Source organism: Schistocerca serialis, chromosome 4 (assembly GCF_023864345.2).
Source record: "Schistocerca serialis cubense isolate TAMUIC-IGC-003099 chromosome 4, iqSchSeri2.2, whole genome shotgun sequence".
NCBI classification, from domain to species: Eukaryota; Metazoa; Arthropoda; class Insecta; order Orthoptera; family Acrididae; genus Schistocerca; species Schistocerca serialis.
The window spans coordinates 369,452,846-369,474,435 of record NC_064641.1 but is presented as its reverse complement, the minus strand read 5'-3'; the positions used below and the strand labels follow the sequence as shown (position 1 = coordinate 369,474,435).

Below are 21,590 nucleotides of genomic sequence, written 5' to 3'. Positions count from 1 at the left end.
TGGACTCGTAAGGGGTCAGAGTCATGTCCAATTGAGAGATGTGCACCAGGCTTTTGAGCCACACGTAATTGTAAATATTATAAAACGCCCTAGCTCGTAATTGTAACCTGCGTCATTATTCAGTATAATTAAGAATTTATTATGAATTTATTTAATATTAGCTCATCTTCGTCTCTCAACTTTCGCTACATGTACGATTCTTGATACACCATATTAATAATAGTCTCTCTATTCATATTATAAATTCCGAAGTATAAGGTGTTCCAAAAGTCAGTTAACATTGAAAATTCAATACTCCACGGAGTAACGTAGGTAGAGAGGTAAAAATTAAAACACTTGCTTGAAATGTGATGGAATTTTATCGAAACCGGAAAATGTGCACAAAATGAGCAACAGAGGGCGCGTCACATGGCACAAAAGAAATATTATCAAAGATAATGTTCTTCATATAAAATGCTCAACATTTCTTTCGTCAATCATTAACAATACCTGTAGTCGTCGGACAATGTTGTGAACAACACTGCGCAGCATGTCAATAGATATGGTGATAAATAACCGTCGGATGTTTTTTTTAGCATCCCTAACGATGTTGGACGATGCTGCATACTTGCGACTTTAGGTAACCCCAAAAACAGTAATCACACACACCGAGATCCGTGGACCTGGGTGGTCAAGCCGTGACGGAAGTGCCGCCTCAGCATATGATCCTCACCGAACGATGTGTGCAAGAGGTCTTTCATACGTGTGAAAGATACGGGATGGAGCGCCATCCTACATAAGAGTCGTGCATTACAGCAGGTGTTTATCAGCCATACTAGGGGTGATGCGATTCTCTAACATATTGGTCTACCTCGCGCCCGCCACTCTGACCGTTTCAAAAGTAGCTACCCGCATTTCCTCGAAGAAAGAGTGTCGGATCACAACTGATGTAAATTCGCACCACACCGTAACTTTCTCGTCATACAATGGGACTTCCACGACAGTTCTATGATTTTCGGTAGCCGAAATTCTGCAGGTGAGGGTGTTTAAAGGCCCATGGAGTGTGAAATGGACTTATTCGTTCCACAACACATCAGACAATCAATCGTCATCTTCCACATTTTCTGGTCCCCACAGCGGAGATGTTCTCTGCGTCACATAATCGGTGGATAACAGTTCATTTTACACACGATTCTCATTGGGTATGCAATCTCACAATCTTTTAGTAATGTAACAGCTTTCCGATCTCAGAGATTAGTTCTGTGACATATTTACGATAGGATCTTGTTTTATAGCAAATACTAGTCTCTCTCTCTCTCTCTCTCTCTCTCTCTCTCTCTCTCTCTCTCCTGTCGTAGCCATCTTAGCGAACAGATGTAATAAATTGTAATGTATGAGCGTTAAAAGAACTGTGTTATATGAATTTGAAGATTTACTTTATTCGCGTGTATTGTTAAATTTATTCCTTGTCCTCATCTAACCATTTCTAATATTTTTCAGCACTATTGCGGAATGAACTGGCTGCCAGTGTCGAAGCCTTAAGGGCTCACAGCACGTTCCCGAAAACGAACCTATCTTCATGTAATTACATGATAACGAAGTCCGACACCGATTTACTAGCGTAATTTCATTGCAAATTCTAAAGCAGAAAACTGATTAACCATCTTTCCACGATCAAGCATCATCGCGTTAAAGAAAGGACTACCACACAGGTTTCGCCGATTTTCCTCATTCATTCCATCATTATAATGGCCCTTTCACTCTTTTGACTTGTATGTTCACTACAACAAATATTAACATCTTACTACACGGAAGGAGCGATTATAAGCGTCACTGACGAGTTGTTGTCCACAACCATTCTGATGGCCAGAATTTTCACTCATTTTCGACATTTCATTTAAGGTATGTGTATAAAGTTTAATCTTTCTACCTACATTATTCCGTGAAAGAGTGAATTTTCAAATGTTAAAGTGCTTTTGGATCACCCTACAGAATGAGAGTAACGGTATTTACATGAACGACATCTCCTCTTACATTACACGTAAGTTACAGTGTGCATTTTTTGTCTCTAGATGCTCCTCAATTATGTTGCGCCACTGCTTTGTATCTTGGTGCTTGCACGCCGCCGTGGAAACGTAAAGGGACACGCACAGCACAAAAGCGGACACGCCGACCTCATCTGTTGACTGACAGAGACCGCCGACAGTTGAAGAGGGTCGTAATGTGTACTAGGCAGACATCTATCTACACCATCACACAGGAATTCCAAACCCCATTAGGATCCACTACAAGTACTGCGACAGTAAGGTGAGAGGTGAGAAAACTTGAATTTCATGGTCGAACGGTTGCTCATAAGCCACAGATCACGTCGGTAAACTACGCCTGGCTTGGTGTAAGGAGCGTAAACGTCGGACTGTTGAACATCGGAAAAACGTTGTGTGGAGTGACGAAACACGGTACACAATGTGGTGATCCGATGGCAGGGTAAAGGTATGGCGAATGCCAGGGGAACCTCATCTGCCAGCTTGTGCAGTGCCAACAGTAACATTCGGAGGCGAGGTTGTAATGGTGTGGTGGTGTTTTTCATGGAGGGGACTTGCACCAATTGTTTTGCGTGGCACTATCACAGCACAGGGCTACAGTGATGTTTGAAGCGCCTTCTTGCTTCCCACTGTTGAAGAGCAATTCGGGGATGGCGACTGCGTCTTTCAACACGATCGAGCACTTTTTCATAAGGCACGGCCTGTGGCGGAGTGGTCTATCGTAGCTGTAATGGACTGTCCTGCACAGAGTCCTGACCTGAATTCTAAAGAACACCTTCGCGATGTTGTGGAGCGCTGACTTCGTGGCAGGCCTTACATCAATACCTCTCCTCAGCGCAACACTCCATGAAGAATGGGTTGCCATTCCCCAAAAAAACCTTCCAGCACCTGGTTGAACGTATGCCTGCGAGAGTGGAAGCTGTCATCAAGGCTAAGGGTTGACCAACACCATACTGAATTCCAGCATTACCGATGGAGGGCGCCGCGAACTTGTCAGTCATTTACAGCCAGGTGTCCAGATATTTTTGATCACATAGTATATTATGGCTGCTGTCTACACTGCCGACTTACCGAGCAGGTAGTCAGTTTTCTCGGTGTCCACGGCCAGCAGCTGGTCTCTGTTCCACACGTAGCTGGCCGTCGCGTCACGGTCCGACTTGTCGTCCAACCACTCAGAGATGAGATTGCGCGAGTCCCAGCGACGACCACTCGCGCCCTCTTCGTCCACAGTCGTGTTAGGTAAGAACATCTTGCGGCCTCCTCCGAGAATTACCTGTCAACAAACGTAACGAAATCCTGAAGTATTTGCTATGAGCGTTTCCGTTTGGAACACATGGCGGAACAATGAAACAATGATATCTGAGCGGTGAACTGGATGCATGTAGCACTGTTGGACCGTTATTTCATAAAACTGGGTCATTCTGTTTGGTCGAAGCGAGACAATTACCAAAGTGCTGGGAAACAACTGAAATTTTACACAAGGGAGACGCAGCTGAAAGTACCATTGTTCGGCGAATTTTGAACAAATAAAATACGAATTCTCAACTATTCTGTTATAATTAGAAAGAATATTTCCGTTTCGAATACAGACTTCTGACTGTGAAGATGTGCTATAGTTGATCATCAATTATGCCTGCGGACCAGAATTTGAACAGCTAAGTGACGCGGATACTTTGCACAAAAAATGTCAAGTAGATAAAGAGAGAGCAGATAAGACACTCGACAAACCAGTTATCTTGCACACAGCGACGGTTTAATGCTGTGCTACAGAAACTTCGGTTGACCATATTGATGCTTTGACTTTGTGGAAAATAAGGATAGTTGTAAGGAAGAAAAGTGAACTAGAAACTGAAACAGAAGGAATTGGGCGATTATTTCCCGTAGGTCAACTAAAGTCAAGGGATACGAAACACTGTGTGTTTTAAGAGTAATTATCTAAATACGTTGTTAATTTCCAGCTTGTAGTACAAAATTAGAGCAGTTGGCTTTTAAATGTGACATGTGTACCGTAAATAGCAGATTCCGTAAAAAGGAGTTATTTGTGCAGGCTCCAGTCAAAATTAATCCGATTAATCTTAAGTAAGATATTAGTGCAAGCAGTAAGTTATTAGTGCAGGCAGTATTAAAGAATTAGCACGTCATAATAGGCATTAATGAGCTGTGCAATATAACCAAATTGTTTGATTATCAGTTACTGAGTTTATGGAGAGAATGTGTCTAATAGGAGTGTAATTTAGAAATTCCACAAGGACTGTTCGGTCAGTATGATTTCACATGGGCTCCTTGTTACCGTATAGTGAATAACAGTACAAAACTGTTCCCCTGTAGAAATTAACAAAACTAGGAACGCCAGGGTCAGTGACAGAAAATAACTAAAACTGTTGGAAATCTTATGGGACTTAACTGCTAAGGTCATCAGTCCCTAAGTTTACACACTATTTAACCTAAATTATCCTAAGGACAAACACACACACCCATGCCCGAGGGAGGACTCGAACCTCCGCCGGGACCAGCCGCACAGTCCATGACTACAGCGCCCTGGACCGCTCGGCTAATCCCACGCGGCAAGATAACTAAATGTCAACAGCTGTACGTCTACATTGTCTGCAAACAGTTCTGCGCACGTACAGTTGACACTGCTGGAAATAATGGGTCTGTTTGTAAATAACTTTTCTTCCACCAGTCACAACCAGTTTCGGTAAATAATTCCCATTTTGTTGACTTTAAGGTCTTATGTTCTATTTGTGCAGTCTCACACATGTTAAACATCGGAAACAAATTTCTGTTCACAATATACGTTGACTATACAGTGCAGAGCCTCACATATGTTAAACATCACACACAAATTTCTGTGCACATTATATGTTGTGAATAATAAACTTACATTAACTGACTTAAATTTGTTATTCATGATGTACACTGTGCACAGAATATTGTATGTGACGTTTAACATCTACGAGACCCTGCTCCTAAGGATGATAATAAAATTTAAAGATAACAAAAGAATGCAGAACCTCTCACATAAAAACGGTACAAAAAATAGAATAGTACGCATAGAGAATGCACTTGAAAATTGGTACCTATTTACCGAAATAAGCAGTGTAAAATATAAACAAAAGAAAATCGTAACTGGAAGTAGTAAAGTTATTTATAAAGAAATCCATTTTTGCCCAGTTGCAGGCTTTCGCAAACCATTTCTGATTAATCAGATCAGCCGAGAAAAGGAACTGTGAAACACGCCATTGTAAATCAACGGACCTTAACTGTGTTTAGAGGCTCTACAACCGAGAACGGCTGGAAATTTTTTCGTATAAACGTGACCAACCTCTTGTTTCACAAGGATCTCCATTACACGCACTGAAATTAAGATACTGTTAGTGAGGTATAACCACCAAAAAAGCGAGGTAGCAAACCTAACGAGTTACTCTGTAAGCTGTCACTGAACATCAAACGTTTCTCACATCGAAACACCATACGGGTTAGATCATACTGTAGTTGTCGAAATCTATGAAGAAGAAGGAATATGTTGCACATAAGAAAATCTAATTTTAAATGTCAGTAAAGTAAAGAGTGTTTCTCCGTCTGCCACTGACCTTTATGTTACGACCTGGGTTGCCGTTAACCAGCTGGTCCGCGATGTCCGGGCAGATCGCTGGATCGCCTCCAGCAGCGATGACGTCAGCGTCGCTTTCCCAGTTGCGATCCGCGATGTGTGCGTAACCTCCTCCAGGGGACGCGTGTGTTACCGTCACCGTAGTCACGATACCCGTAGCCTTTCCTGCGTCCTGCAGACAGACCACTGACACGTAGTAGCATGCTACACAACGCGTGTTTCAGACAACACGTCACTGTCAGGTTTTGTCATCGTTACCACTATGATACGTAAGACATCGTGTGATATCTGCATCGTATGTGTGTTTCATGGATGTCAGGTACTGTACAGAGGTATTCAGAGTCGACATTAGTTTATGACGACGAACTATAAAATTTTTCATCGTCGTCGCAGTCTTTTTACAGGCACAAGTTACCACAGATGTCATTGTCAAGCTTCGAATAGTTCAAAAAATATCTCAAGTTTTGAGAGGAAACTCGAAAATACAACGAAGAAAGTAAATCATTTCTATGGATGACTTCCATATTTTCCTACGATTGCAAGGAGAGAATATTTCGGCCAGAATTTAATTACTGTTTAGACTCCTGATGAATTAACGTTCCGGATAAATGAAACAGAAAAGCCTTATTTTTGTACATAGTTTCTTTTAAGAAGAGGTTGCAAAATCATCCAACCAGTAGCAAATAAGGGTTTATTAGCCCTTGACATACGTTTCGATATTTGTAAAAATAGCTTCCTCAGAAAGAGTGGGCCTTGTTACATCACATGATGGTACATTAGATAATATGGAGCCATCATGTGATGTAAGAAGACCCATTCATTCTAAAGATATTTTTACAGACATCGAAACCTGGGTCAAGGGCTAATAAACCTTTGTTTGCAATTGACTGGCTTATTTTTCAACCTCTTCAGATTTACACAGTTGCTGTTTCGCTGCCATGTTTACAATTTGGTTTCTTTTAGTTCACTTTAATTCCTCCAAAATTTTATTTCCAGTAGTGGAAACTCTCTCTGGTTTAGGTTTGTCAGGGAAACAGCTGTTGCGAGCCCTCCACTACAGTCTCCATTAGTCACATATCTCTTTTATATCATTTAGAAGTGAAGGTGTCTGGGCTTCATAGAGCAGTTAACCTGATGAACGATATCGGAAAACACAGCAGTTCATATTTGGAATTTTCCTGATTTCTTATTATTGCAGCACCTTTGCGGCCTGGTGCACACCGACGGTGAGAGATTTCTTTCTGTCGAACCATACGTCTTGCGGAATATGAAAGACTGATTATCGTAATCCGTAGAACAACTCCTTTTCCGTACCCCATAGCAGTCGTAACTTTTCCAGAAAATGAAGTCTTCTTAGCGCAGAGCTACTGCTTCCACTAATGTTTCATTCTGGCGTCGACAGATGAGTATACTTTTCGCAGAGATACTTGTAACACTGTCCATATTTTGATGTCCCTTTTACAAACTTCTTTATAAGATCCAACTTAATCAAACTGCTTTGTTAGACCCAACTTGATATTTAGAGATAGTAGTAGACATTTTTTTTTTTTTCGGAAACACTAATCAGTTTCTCTGGACCACTGTTGATCTCTTGTCGTAATAATCCATCCATAATTCATATTATTAACTCAAATAATATATAAAATTTCATACTTCAAATCATTAAAAAACCCAATTTTTAAAAACTAAGTGTTGATATTGTAGAAGTATGATAGGTGATGCGGATCTGTTTCTTCGTATTCGAATTATGCTCTCCAGAATCACTTTCATTAAAAAAGTGTTATTGTAAAAAATGGTGTATAATGTAATTTAGTTACCATTGTAATAGGGTACAATTATTACAGATGAAAAAAATAAACATTCGATTTCTTACAAATTGATTACGTTCAACAGCGTTTATCTTCCGCAGAGAATATGGCGCGTTTAGAGGATCCTACGCTCACTATACGTGAGAAATGTTTGAACAACGTTGTGTCGCCTTTCATCTTCAATAGCCTTCGAAAAGTATTGGTTATCAATCGCAAGGAATTTATGATCGATACGCTGTCCACACAGATTCTCTCTACCGACAGGCATCAGGCCCATTTTCTTTGGTGTTTCGGAAGATATTTACAATTTCATTTTTGCAGTGTGTAGTTGGGGTCATCCTGATGAAAAGCGTCGGCTTGTTTCGCGTTGCGAATTAAATTGTTTTTTTAAAATGCAGTTTCAGGTTCCTATTCGATTGAGCTATCTCAAATTAATATAGTGCGATTTTTTTTATCGATACGCAATGACAGGAACAGTGAAACGCGAAGAATTGATAGTACTCCAGTCTCAACTGAACTGCGCTGCTGACTGGCGTAGCAGTCAGAGCGAACCTGGGCGGTTGTGGGCGTTGCCGGAGTTCTGGTTGTTCTTCGTCTTTAATACAGATCGTACTAGATTAATGTAGGACCGCTCAATCAAGTGGTCACGCAAATTTCCGCATCAAAAATCATATTGCTCTGAAAGAGAAACTGATCGACGCTTTTCGTCGACACTGGGCTTCCCATGAAAGACGTGTAGGCAGTACGTGTTTCAGCCGACTTCAGCCACACACTGCCGAAACACCAGAGAAAATGCGCCTGACGATGCGTAGAAGAGTTACTCTCTGTATTAAACGTTAGAGGAGGTAGTGCAGATCCTTTTGGTTCACCTTTTTGTAGACTATAGAAAATATTTCATTTCCCAGTGAGATGTACTCGGGAATAAACTGGTATACCTTCAGTAGCAGTTCCTTTTTAAAAATTGCATCACAGACTGAACTTAAATCAATAAATACAACAGATATTTTGAGGTGTTGTTGAAATCCTTTCTCTATCCAGATTATGGGCGACATGATCTATCGCAACAGCTTCTTTGCGACACAAAATCTGCTTGCTCTTTTGGTATGCTGTTGATTACAAACCAAATACATCACGATGTAATAGTGTTACGTAGCCAATGGTACTGTACGTAAACTGAGTAAGTATGTATAACATGTATAATGTTAACAGCAGTACTTGTCCATGAAGTGGAAAGTTGAATGTATGCTGCCGCACTGACCTGCGCCCACTTGATGATGGAGTCGACGTGGTTGGCGGTATTGTTCTGGGCGTCGCAATCGCCCCTGGTCAACGCCGCCGTGACTCCCATGGTGCCCGTGTTCGCCTTGACGCCGCACAGGTACGCCGTAGAGGTACACGCCGAGTCGCCCACTTGTGCGTCCACGCAGTACGTCTGTGGAGCAAAGTGGCAGGCGCCACATCAGTCCCCTGTGCTCCATCTGAGCGCAAGTCCTCTTAGTGAACCTGAAGACCTCGAGTCGACCGTAAGTAACAAATAGTAAGCAGTTCCAAAAATATCTATCCGTAAGGTATTTCACACTAGGCACTGTACCACTATTTAAGTAGGATAGTGCCACAGTTGCCTTGTAGTTTCATACTGCAGAACCAGCACCACAGTATATCCTTAGAAACCTAAACCATTTGTACATGCTGGAGGATCTGTTAATCTTCCTAAAAAATAAGCAATATGACAGTAGAATCAGGACCAATGTCTCCATTCATCTAATTTTTCTCATACTGAATAAGTCTTTCGTAGAACACATGAAATTTTTGAGTTTGTGACTTCTGCTAAAAATTAATAGGATAAACCAAACTTGTTAAATCAGGTAAGTGCAGCTATTTGTTTTAAGAAACATTTGTAATATGCCAGTCTATGACTGCGATAGTATTGTTACAATAAATCCACCAAGTCAAAGGGGTGATATCGCAAGATATATAAGAGAATAGATTATACATCTCATACCATTATTTCAGCTTTCTTTACTGAATTTACGCCGGACTTACAGCTGACAATTTCAGTTTGATAGCCTTACCAGAAAAATCGAATAAAGATACAATACTAGAAAACAGACTGCTATCCAGTAACAATCTTTTAAAAATTAATAAATTTCTAAATCAAAAACTCAAAAATATATATGGACATAAATTATCCACATGAGATGTTCAAACTCAAATAAATTTCTTAAGCGTCCAAACAACAAATTTCCAAGTACGTTACCGGTCGTGAATGTTTAACTTCTAAATTAAGCTCTATACCACTTTCTATGAATATTTTACAGAAAGATATTGTGGTCCCATTTAGTTTCGACCTTCATTTCGTTGCAGTTAGTAGTAATATTTCGGCTATTCCAAAGTAAGTTGTCTGAAAATTCTTTACCGATGGAAAAACACTTTTATGATTCTCAGAGAAAGAGAAGGCTACACTGTTAGAGGCCTTTTCCTGAGAAGGCAGTTGAGATTTTAGGAATTTTAATTTTTTCTTTTGTTTTCTCCTTCTTTGTGACTAATGATGTGGCATGTACGAGTAATTATTCCATTATTTCATCAGTCAGCCTCTAGACAGATTTTAGTTTAGAGGGGGCGTCTCGGATCACACGTACTAAATTTCGCAAACAGAACTGCCTACCTCCGTTGAGATAACGTCTGTTAGAAGAAGAACACTTGTGGACTTAATAGGTAACACGGCATCTATTTAATTACTCGTTGGGAATTTCGAACTAACAGTGCATTTTACGGACCAACCGTATTAAACTACGCTCCTAACTGTTCCTACCCAGATACATCACATAAGTGCATGCAAACATACATCCACAGCTTTTAGATTGGTTCTAGAGTCCAGCTGATACTGATGGAATTTAAATGTCTCACTGTTTTCACTTTCAGTGAATAAATAAAAATGTCTTAACCATGGCGCAAAATACTAGCTTCCATCTATGTGGCTCATATGCAAGTCGAGCGCCAAACAGGAAGGAAAACACAGAAATAAGTAATATAAGTTACGATAACGACTGATGATTTGAACACGAAGGCACACAATAATTACGACGTTCATGCAATATATGCTGTATGAAAGTACTCTTATCGTCTTCCAGGCAAAATATACCTTTATATTCTTTATAAAATCATGAGAAAAGTCGGAGGAAAAAGACACCTCTGAATATGAACGATCATATTTATCAACTACAACAACTGCTTGAGAAAACGTGGCAGCCTTTATATTTAATTACGTACGTTTGAGCAACTCACGGTTTAGTTGATATTAAATACCACATTGCCTGGAACGTGCTTGAAGGAAAGAGACGAACTTCAAAACTGATATGACTGAATGAAGAACCCAATAGTAAACACATTTTATGAATAAGTGTTTCTGGTATGCTGACACTATTCGACGCTAAAATCAAAACTAACTTATATGTAGTGACGAACTGAATAAAGTTCAGATACAAAAATAGAAATATTATTGGAGGATATTAATATTCTTATGCTGTTATAAATACAGCTTTCTAAACCATCTTCAGCTATCTGTTACAGATTTCCTTGCATTCCTGCTGGGACCACGTATTCAATAATGGTTTTGTGTACTAACAGTAACAAAACGTTTTCCGTTAGAGATTCAGTATCTACGAATTTTCTTTTTGACCTCCAGAGAAACATTCAGAAATGATTTTGAGGTTAATAAAACACTAAATGGTGCGGAAACTTACGTGGTATATTATCTCACGGGTTCCCAGGTAGATGCCGTGTTTCTTGTCTTCCGCAAGGCGTTCGATACAGTTCCCCACAGTCGATTAATGAACAAAGTAAGAGCATATGGACTATCAGACCAATTGTGTGATAGGATTGAAGAGTTCCTAGACAACAGAACGCAGCATGTCATTCTCAATGGAGAGAAGTCTTCCGAAGTAAGAGTGATTTCAGGTGTGCCGCAGGGGAGTGTCGTAGGACCGTTGATATTCACAATATACATAAATGACCTTTTGGATAACATAGGGAGTTCACTGATGCTTTTTGCGGATGATGCCGTAGTATGTCGAAAGGTTGCAAAATTGGAAAATTGTACTGAAATGCAGGAGGGTCTGCAACGAATTGACACATGGTGCAGGGAATGGCAATTAATCTCAATGTAGACAAGTGTAATGTGCTGCGAATACATAGAAAGAAAGATCCTTCATCATTTAGCTACAATATAGCAGTTCAGCAACTGGAAGCAGTTAATTCCATAAATTGTCTGGGAGTACGCATTAGGAGTGATTTAAAATGGAATGATCATATAAAGTTGATCGTCTGTAAAGCAGATGCCAGACTGAGATTCATTGGAAGAATCCTAAGGAAAGGCAATCCGAAAACAAAGGAAGTAAGTTACAGTACGCTTGTTCGCCCACTGCTTGAATACTGCTCAGCAGTGTGGGATCCGTACCAGATAGGGTTTGTAGAAGAGAGAGAGAAGATCCAACGGAGAGCAGCACGCTTCGTTACAGGATCATTTAGTAATCGCGAAAGCGTTACGGAGATGATAGATAAACTCCAGTGGAAGACTCTGCAAGAGAGACGCTCAGTAGCTCGGTACGGGCTTTTGTTGAAGTTTCGAGAACAAGCTTTCACTGAGGAGTCAAGCAGTATATTGCTCCCTCCTACGTATATCTCGCGTAGAGACCATGAGGATAAAATCAGAGAGATTAGAGCCCACACAGAGGCATACCGACAATCTTCCTTTCCACGAACAATACGAGACGGGAATAGAAGGGAGAACCAATAGAGGTTGTATGCTGTTTAAATTAACAACCTTACTTTTGTACTACAGCCAAAGTTCTCAGTGTCTGCCTTGGACAACAATAATTTTAATTTATAAAAATCTCTTTACTTCGAAATTATTTTAGAAATTCTTATTTCAGTTACGCTATATGTACTCATTATTCCTTGGCCAACACACGAAATTTTTTGCAAAGCATAATAGACACTGCGTGTATGTAACTACCTATATCGAAAAATGAAGTAACATCGAATTTGCGAAAAGTTCCTTTGCTTTTGGGTTTGTAGGGAAATGGAATGAGCGTATGGCATTGTTACCCAGGAGGCCCCATCCTGGGGATTGCGGTCGCCGTGTGCAAGTCGTTGCAGTCGACGCCAAATTGGGCGAGTTGCGTGCCGATGCTGAGGATAACACCACACTCAGTCAACGAGCGGAGATAATCTCCAACCCGGACGGGAATCGAACCCGGGCCCGCTTACACGTGAGGCAAGCACCTTACCACCCAGCTAAGAAGGCGGACATCTTTGTAGAGAACTAGGGGTACTAAAAGTGCATTTTGAAGAGAGTCTCCGAACACGCAAAAATCAAGGTGCAAAACATTTTGAATGTCTATCAGAGTACATAGAAATCAGGCAAATACTCGGTTCATTCTTTTGTAACAGTTTCTACATATATTTATTTACAAATTAAAAGATGAATGAATGTGCACCTGAAAAATTGAAAAAAAGTAAGTTTAATTTGAACTGAAGGTAGAATAAGTAGTTTTCTTCTCACGGTAAGATTAAATTCAAGAACATTTGCAAATACTAAGTAAGAGTTTCTTTTCTTAAGTTTTCTTCAGAATTGTTTTGATGACATCGTATAATCGGTGCAACATCCCAAATATTATTTCAGGTAGGGAATCGTGACTTTCGAGAACTCTATTAAAAACTAATTTTTTAGATTGTTCTGTCATTCTAAATTGCGAAGTCTCCCATCTCTGGATCATCTATGAGAAGCAGTACAGTGAAAATCGAACACCCGCCACAACAGGACCATGGAATGGTCCCATTCAAAAGTAACCACCCCAAGCGTAAATATACTTATGACACTGAGACACGAGACGATCAACTCCAGTTCCACAGAATGCGGTCGGCCGCTGACGGATCCACGATCACACTCACTCTTACACTTCCACGTCCGACTGAAACCTACGTCCACGTATGTCTTCCTTCAGGTAACCAAAGATGTGAAAATCAGACGGTGAACGATCCGAACGAGGAAGTGCATGAGTGGGTGCGGTTGTCCATCTGTCAGCGGCTATCTCTAAATGGTTCAAATAGCTCTGAGCACTATGCGACTTAGCTTCTGAGGTCATCAGGCGCCTAGAACGTAGAACTAATTAAACCTAACTAACCTAAGGACATCACACACATCCATTCCCGAGGCAGGATTCGAACCTGCGACCGTAGCGGTCACGCGGTTCCAGACCGAAGCGCCTAGAACCGCACGGCCACACCGGCCGGCGCGGCTATATCTGATCTGCCCCTGTTGTACTATGTTATCAAAACAATATTCTGCAAAACTTGGGAAAATAAAATCGTATTTTCTACTTCCAGATATTCTGTACGGAGGATGTTGCAGTGTTCCCAAACAAATGGCCGAAGCGTTGGCTCCGTCCGACTGGTAGTGTGGGGACGGACGTTATCGACTGCGGGGGAGCTCTGCTCGTCGATTTCCTCGAGCGCTATGAAGACACTTCGCAGAAAAGAAAATGTGGAGCTCCTTAAAGTCAGAATGCTCAGGAATGCTGTCGGACGGAATCATACTGTTGCACAATAATGTCCGCCCCCACACAGTCAATCGGACGAAGGCTAATGAATCTTCAGCGATGTGGTTAGGAAACACTGAACATCTTCCGTACAACCCAGATCGATCAGCGTGTGAACTTCACATTTTTGATGAGGAAAGACATGCGCGAACGTCGATTTTAGTGGAACAAGAAAGTGAAAGAGTTCGGACGACTGTGGATCCATCAGTGGCCGACAGCATTCTACGAAACAAGAATTGATCATCTCGTCTCCCATTGCGATAAATGTGTTGGCGGGCGAGTTGATTACTTTTGAATGAAACTATTCCACAGTTTCTTTGTGGTTGGTGTTCGAATTTCTATTGACTGCCCTTAAATAAGCGATTACTGAAAGCAGATTTTGCCAAAAGTATCACGTTTGCACATGCTTCTGGCATTAGGATAGTTTCGACATTTGTGGAACATTCTATACAAACAGTCATTCTCCAGTGCATGGCTAATGCGAAATTCGTCATAATCATGGAGAAGAAGCAGTAATAAGGATGGCTTTTGAAAAATTAACCGATAAAGTACGTAATGGAAGTGATGAGCCAGTACAGAGCAATAATTTCAAGATGGTAATAATGGAAGTAACTAATGAGGTCTTAGGAAAATGGAAACTAAAAGAGAGGAAATCTTGGATGGTAGTACAAATATTAAATCAAATGCAGAGAAGGAAGAAGCTCAGGAACGAAAACAGTATAAGTGACCACACAGGAATTATAATCACATTACAACCAAGTGTAGAAAATCAAAAGAGAAACGTGCTTAAAGTATTGCTAAAGACACAGAAGATCGAAAAAAGGGGAGAACAGGGTCAGGTTTATAAGATCAAAGCCCTTAAGTATAAACATAGAACTACATCAATAGGAGTTAAAAATAAAGGGGGGATATTAATGGCGGAAGATGATGAGATATTTGCTTGTTGGAAAGAATACATAGAAGAACTGTACGATAATAAGGGATTCAAGAACGAAAATAATTTAGTTGAGAATATAAATGAGTGTGAAGGAGAAGTGCAATGTACTGAATCATGAGACATGAGTTTGAACAGAGCCTTTGGATTCTCAAAAAAGAAATAACAACTGGTGTTGATGACGCTCCTGTAAAATTGCCGAAAAATCTGTGTAACAACATGCAAGATCAATTAATCAGATCACTAAATGACTGCCAAGGAAGGGGAATCATGTCAGAAGGCTTCACACAATGAAGTACCCTTACCATACCTAAGATAGGCAGTTGAATAGACCAATTACTGAACGCTAAGACGTAATCAAATGCCTCAAAATTACTCTTGAATATCGTTAAAATCAGGGTAAAAGGAAAAGTAGCTAAGTAGGCTGAATAAGATCAGTTTCGATTTAGAGAAGACAGTGAAAAAAGAGAAGCAATTTTGGCCTCGCACGTCCTGCTGGAGAGAAGGAGGACATGAACAAAAATTTCCTGACCTTCATTGACTTATCACTAGCTTTTGACGATGAGAACTGGGAACTACTCTTTAGAATTATGAAAAAATAGGACTTGACTGGCATGATAGAAGAGTTATTAATCAACTGTATCAAACACAAAGCAAAAAACTGAATATCAGTAACTTAGAAGAAGAGGCCAAAATTAGGATAGGTGTTAGACAAGCATCCCCATACTTATTTAATGTTTCCAATGAGGATCCTATTCAGATCATGAAGGAGACGCCTAAGAGAATAAAAGGCAATGTAAAATGATACAGTGTACTAGATTTTTTTTTTTACTCCGAAAAAGAAATGAACATAATGTTGCAAGTCATATCAGACACTCTTAACCAATGAAAAGTAATGGTGGAGAGAAAAAGATGTGAGAGACATTAAAACAAATTTAAAACTTGATAAAGTGAGAACTGTGAATGTAAAACAATTTTATTATCTCAGCATTACATTAACAGTAGTCAGGATATGCTTAATGGAAATGAAGTGAGGGGTAGCACTGGCAAAGCAGGCATTTATGACCAAGATAATCATTTTAACCAGCAAACATGTGAATACAGGCGACAGAAAATCCTTTGGAAAAGCATTTGTACGGAATACACTGCTCTGTGGAAATGAACGTTGGACTCTGAGTAAATTTTAAGGAAATGTACTTGAAGAAGATGAAATGTGGATATAATTGCAAATCACAAAAACAAGCTGGACGGATAGAAAAAGCAATCTGGAAGCCTAGAGGGAAATCAATGAAAAGAGAAGATTATTAATGGAAATGGATAGGAGAAAAATAGAATTTATTGGACATGTCATCAGACACCACACCTTCGTAATTACTATTCATGAAGGGAAAGTCTTGGTAAAGAATGGAATATGACCGCCGAGGATATAGTACACACTAAGGCAAAAAAAAAGAAAAGAAAAATGATTTACCACAGAAGGAATTATCCAAATGGGATGAAAATCAGTAGCTGTGATGTACATGTAACACAAAGAAATAATCACAGTATCAGAAAAATTTGATGGTTTATCCAAGAGAAAATACTTCACAAATTGATCAAGTCAAAACGCCTTGGTCCACCTTTGGTCCGTATGTAAGCCGTTATTCGGCTTGGCATTCACTGTAGGAGTTGTTGGAAGTCCTCTTGAGAGATTCTGTCAAGCTGGCGCGTTAGATCGTGAAAACCGTGAGGCGGTAGCAGGGTCTGCCCACAATGTTCCAAGCTTTCTCAATGTATGAGGGATCTGCCAATGTTGCTGGCTAAGGTAGAGTTTGGCAAGCAAGAAGACAAGAAGAAGAAACTCTCATCGTGGGCGAGCGGGCATTATATTACTGAAATGTAAGCCCAGAATGGCTCGCCGTGAAGGACTACGAAAGGGGACGTAGAATATCGTCGACGTACCCCTGTGCTGTTCATGGGTCGTAGATGACAATGAACAGAGAGGGCATCCCTGACTATCACTCCTGGTTGTCGGGCCGTGCGGCGGGCGAAAGTTATGTTGGTATCACAACTCTGTCCAGGGCGCCTCCAAACACGTTTTCGCTTGTCATCGGGGCTCATTTCAAAGCGGGATCGGTGAAGAAAATTCTACTCAATGAATTTCCAGGCAGAAGACGAAGACCAGGAGTGATGATATGGGGTGCCATTTCGTTTCATAGCAGGACCTCTTTGGTTGTCATCTTCAGCACTCTTACACCATTGTAGCATGTCGACAATATTCTGCTCCCCGTTTCGTTGTTTCCAATGACAAGCCACCTGGGCTTACATTTCAGCAATATAATGCCCGTTCGCAAACGGCGATTGTTTCCACCGCTTGTCTTTGCACTTACCAAATCATAGTTGGCCAGCGGACAGGGCCCGAGAACCATTTTAAGAATATGATAATCTAACGCGCCAATTGGGCAGAATTTGGCACAGTATCTCTGAGGAGGACATCCAACAACTGTTTCAGTCAATGCCTAGGCCAATAACACCTTGCATAACGGTCACAGTAGGATCAACACGTTGCTGACTTGTTCAGTTCGTTGAGCTCTATCTATTTAATAAATCATGCAATGTTTTTGAAATTGAAGTTATTTGCTTATCTGTCCAAGTAAACCACTCAACCAATTTCCGTCTCATTCGGATAACTGCTTCGTGGTAATTTTTTCTTCGAAGGCACCGAGAAGAGGCCAGGATGCGACAATTACATGGAACTGAAACTGACAGGCAATGACGGAGGAAAGTGGTTGCTTCGACAAGGCATTAGCCTTTAGAATACGTGTGTGTGTAATCAACGATGCATGGAGGCGCGCTGTACGAAATGCTGACCTTGGACAGTCCAGCGTTGGGGAACTCTTCGAAGCTGAGCTGGGCCTCCTCGCCAGACAGGCCCTGCCTCTGCCCCAGCAGCATCCTGGCGGCGGTCAGCGTCGCTATGGACATGCCGTCGCCCAGGAACATGATCACATTCTTGGCCGGCTGCCGCACCTGGGAGGCGAATAGACTCTTCACCAGTCGCTGCTGCGCCCGCAGGGTCCAGTACGGGGCACCTGTGGGCGTGTTCGGCTTGTCAGACAGAATCTGAGCTTCACTAGTAAGTAATAATCTGCCAGCACCAACAACAGGTATCATATTGCAACGTAGTTAGCTCACCTTATCTATCATTCGGAATGCAGAATTTAGAAGACTTCTTAAGCGTGTGACATATAATAAGAATGAACTATTACCATGTACAGTTCAACAAAGGCCTACACTATAAGCTATGCCATAATATGTGAATAACTATGTTCTAGGAAACAAATTAGAAACGCGATTTATCTACAAATATTTAACGAACTACAAACACCTACACATACTAAATGTAATCGTAACGCAAATGATTTTCGCGCAACTAGATATCAGCCAAACAGTAGCTGATCATTCAGCAACAACCAGCACAAAAATTATACAGGGTGATTCAGACGCTCCTAGCTATAACTTTCAGTCACCCACACTGTCTTTATCAACCACGTATAAGATTATCATATTCTGTCGCTTGATAAGTGCAATTATCCAGAAAACATGAGCAGGACCTTTTTGTAGTTAAATTTTTTACTAGGATAAGTTTTGCTGGAGGCCACGGTCTCCGAGTTATTCAGGCAAAACGCGTTTGAAGGTAACTTTTGTACGTTTTTCGTAAGTAATTCGAAAACTATGGCCTCTGTATAAAATTTAACTACACAAAATTTCCTACAAAAAGGACCCGTTCATTTTTTCTGTACGTCTAACAGTTTGCGCATAGCGAGCGAGAGAATACGGAAATTTCGGTAGTTGTTTTTTAAGGTATTGCCTAGTTACGTAAAACGCATAGGTAGGGATAGCTGAATCATACTGTATGATGTCTATGCTCTCAGCTTACAGCTAAAAGCCGTGCTATGAGCATGATCCCTTGTGTCTGCAATCGTTATATTTAGTCTGGAAAAGAACAATAATAAAACCGACAAACTGCAGGGCGGATGCCTGACTGGAAATGGAGGATAAAGGTCCTGTGAACATGTGTCCAGAAATGGAAAACGACAACAGATTGTCCAGCACCACAGTAGGCTACAGAGCTGCATCGCATCCACGTCACGAAAGATGTTCAAAGCGGCATCCACGGGATGCAGTGTCATGCAGAATACACACAATCGTTCTTTGGCTTACAACATGCTGGCGGGCCATTTGCTGGAGCTTGTATTAGTGTTTGTCTCAATGTTGTGTAGAACCCGGACCTCCAAATCTGGTGTACGCACAGCCGCCTTCCTGCACTTTCGTCTTATCTGAATAGACCTATGATCATTCAAACGCACCAAAAGGGCTTGAAATGTTGTATGATGCGGTTGGTGTCTGTGAAGGTGGTTTTTTTGCTATAGCCGTCCTGCCTCTCGACATTTTCCATCTGCTTGGCCGTAGACAAAAACCATCTAGGCTTGTTCCTGACATAAATACTGGACCATTCTGCTGCTTACAGAATGCCGCTTCAATCACACTACTTACAACACACGAGGAACACACGGCATATTGTTAGAGGAACTGTCATGCGTCAGCGCCATCTTCTGTGGCGACGATGCATTTCCGAACACATATTCATTGGAATTTTTTTCCTCCATATCCAGTTAGGAAACCGTCCCTGCAGTTTGTCGGTATATTCAAGCACTTCTCTTAACCATACAGATCAGAACATAGTTTAAGAAATAGTCTTAATATTGTATTGGAAATGTAAACCCTTTCGCTATGAAGTGGGCCACACAACATACATCTAATATAACAGAACACTGCATTGTATTCACTGTATCGTATTCTCAGTCTTCCAGAACAATATCTGACGACTTATGTTTCTCCTCTTGTAAACTTAATCGAAAAAAAAAGGTTCAAATCGCTCTGAGCACTATAGGACTTAACATCTGTGGTCATCAGTCGCCTAGAACTTAGAACTACTTAAACCTAACTAACCTAAGGACATCACACACATCCATGCCCGAGGCAGGATTCGAACCTGCGATCGTAGCAGCAGCGCGGTTCCGGACTGAAGCGCCTAAAACCGCTTTTTTTTTGTCTCATATTGTTCTATATTGTTCGTTGAATTTGTTCTTCGTTGACCCATTCACTCAGTTTTTTTATTACAGAGGGTAGCTAGCCCTCTGACCGAACACGCTGAGCTACCATGCCAGCGTTCGGCCACCGCAGCCGGCAGGCCAAGCAGAGACCAGTATGTTTATCGCTGATGGTTTGTGTTGTGTACATAGTTCCGCGTAGTCAGCGCGTACACAACTTTCCCACTGGAGCGCGCCCCGCTAAGCACAACAGCGCAGGCGCAGCGCTCGTCCGTCTGCGCACTACGAGATGGCGCTGTCTTAGAGACGGACCAAATTCTGCTTCCGCCGATCCACGTATTAATATGTAACGCAGCCAATGAGATTGCTGCTAACGTAGAACCTTTTCTCCTCGCGGATCACACTCCCGCATTGATACCCGAACGAGCGAGGTATTATAACGAGTGTACAGACCTCCGATTAGTCAGTCTGCATTAGTCTGCATTTGTCTGCACCAGTCTGTACCAGTCTGCATTGCTCTGTACCAGTCTATAGTCAAGCTTCAGTCGGCGCCTAATAAGATTACCATATTCCTGTACGTAGCCATGAAGATAAATAAATAGACACATTGTCAAGTATCAGAGATATGTGAGAATAAGATTAGCGTACCAACACCAAAGGAACTTCAGATTGTCAATTGTAAATAGCATCCAGAATCAAGTTAAGTAAGGTTTATGATTTTGATTATTTTAATAAATGTGTGTGAAAATTAATCAAGTTCTGTTTAAAGATGGTCACCGTCAATCTGCTACTCTACGCGTACAAGTGGCATTTCTATCGTCTGAACTAATGACAGAAGGTAAACACGTCACGATAAGACCAGGAGACATATTGCTGACACTCGCCTACTTCATTAGAGCGACAAGTCAAATAATCTGATGGTGTGTGTACCGAAGGTCTTACAGCACGCACACCACAGTTTGCAGTCATAGTGTACGATTAATTCAGTTAACTGTGCATGCTAAATTTGAACATAGATGTAACAAGGCCTAAAGCAATTAGCGTCAGCAAGATGGCGGCGGTACAATGTGCAGCTATGTCACTTAAGATAATAAACGAAATTACTTCCGTTTAACAAAATAATCAGAGAAAATGTATGAATAAACAGCAATTGATTGGAGGTCCAAATGTTTTTCGTGGACTCCATCTGAACTTGACCTGTGATGTACAAGCAGTGTATGGAGGTAGTGCCTGGTTGATACTTGCTGTTGTATGGGGCAATCAAGCAGATTATGGTGGCCTTGAAGCACTTCCAGATGCTAACATTTTGGCTTGGAAGACATAGAGTATTGCTGAGACTACAGGACTGTTGGCTAAACAGCCTTATGGTACTCTTGTTCCAAGCAAGTTCATGAAGCCAAGATAAATTCTCAATGTAGCTAACACAATATGCCTTTCTCGAAAATGTAACGAATCTGCGTGTCTGAAGTACACGACTTCTAGCAGTACAATAAATAATTTACAATATGGAAGAGAATCATAG

The 21,590-nt window shown here is 41.1% G+C and overlaps 1 protein-coding gene across 1 annotated transcript in view; it reads right to left on the bottom strand.

Annotated features, from left to right (window-relative positions):
- The window catches only part of LOC126474470 (membrane-bound alkaline phosphatase-like), a 46,003-nt gene that overhangs the window by 12,411 nt on the left and 12,002 nt on the right, over positions 1–21,590 (bottom strand). The window contains exons 3-6 of the mRNA XM_050101943.1: positions 17,826–18,046; positions 8,701–8,874; positions 5,615–5,806; positions 3,093–3,294 (exon numbers count right to left, since the gene is read on the bottom strand). Of these exons, the coding sequence (XP_049957900.1) occupies positions 3,093–3,294; positions 5,615–5,806; positions 8,701–8,874; positions 17,826–18,046 (789 nt within the window). The remainder of the gene's footprint in view (positions 1–3,092; positions 3,295–5,614; positions 5,807–8,700; positions 8,875–17,825; positions 18,047–21,590) is intronic.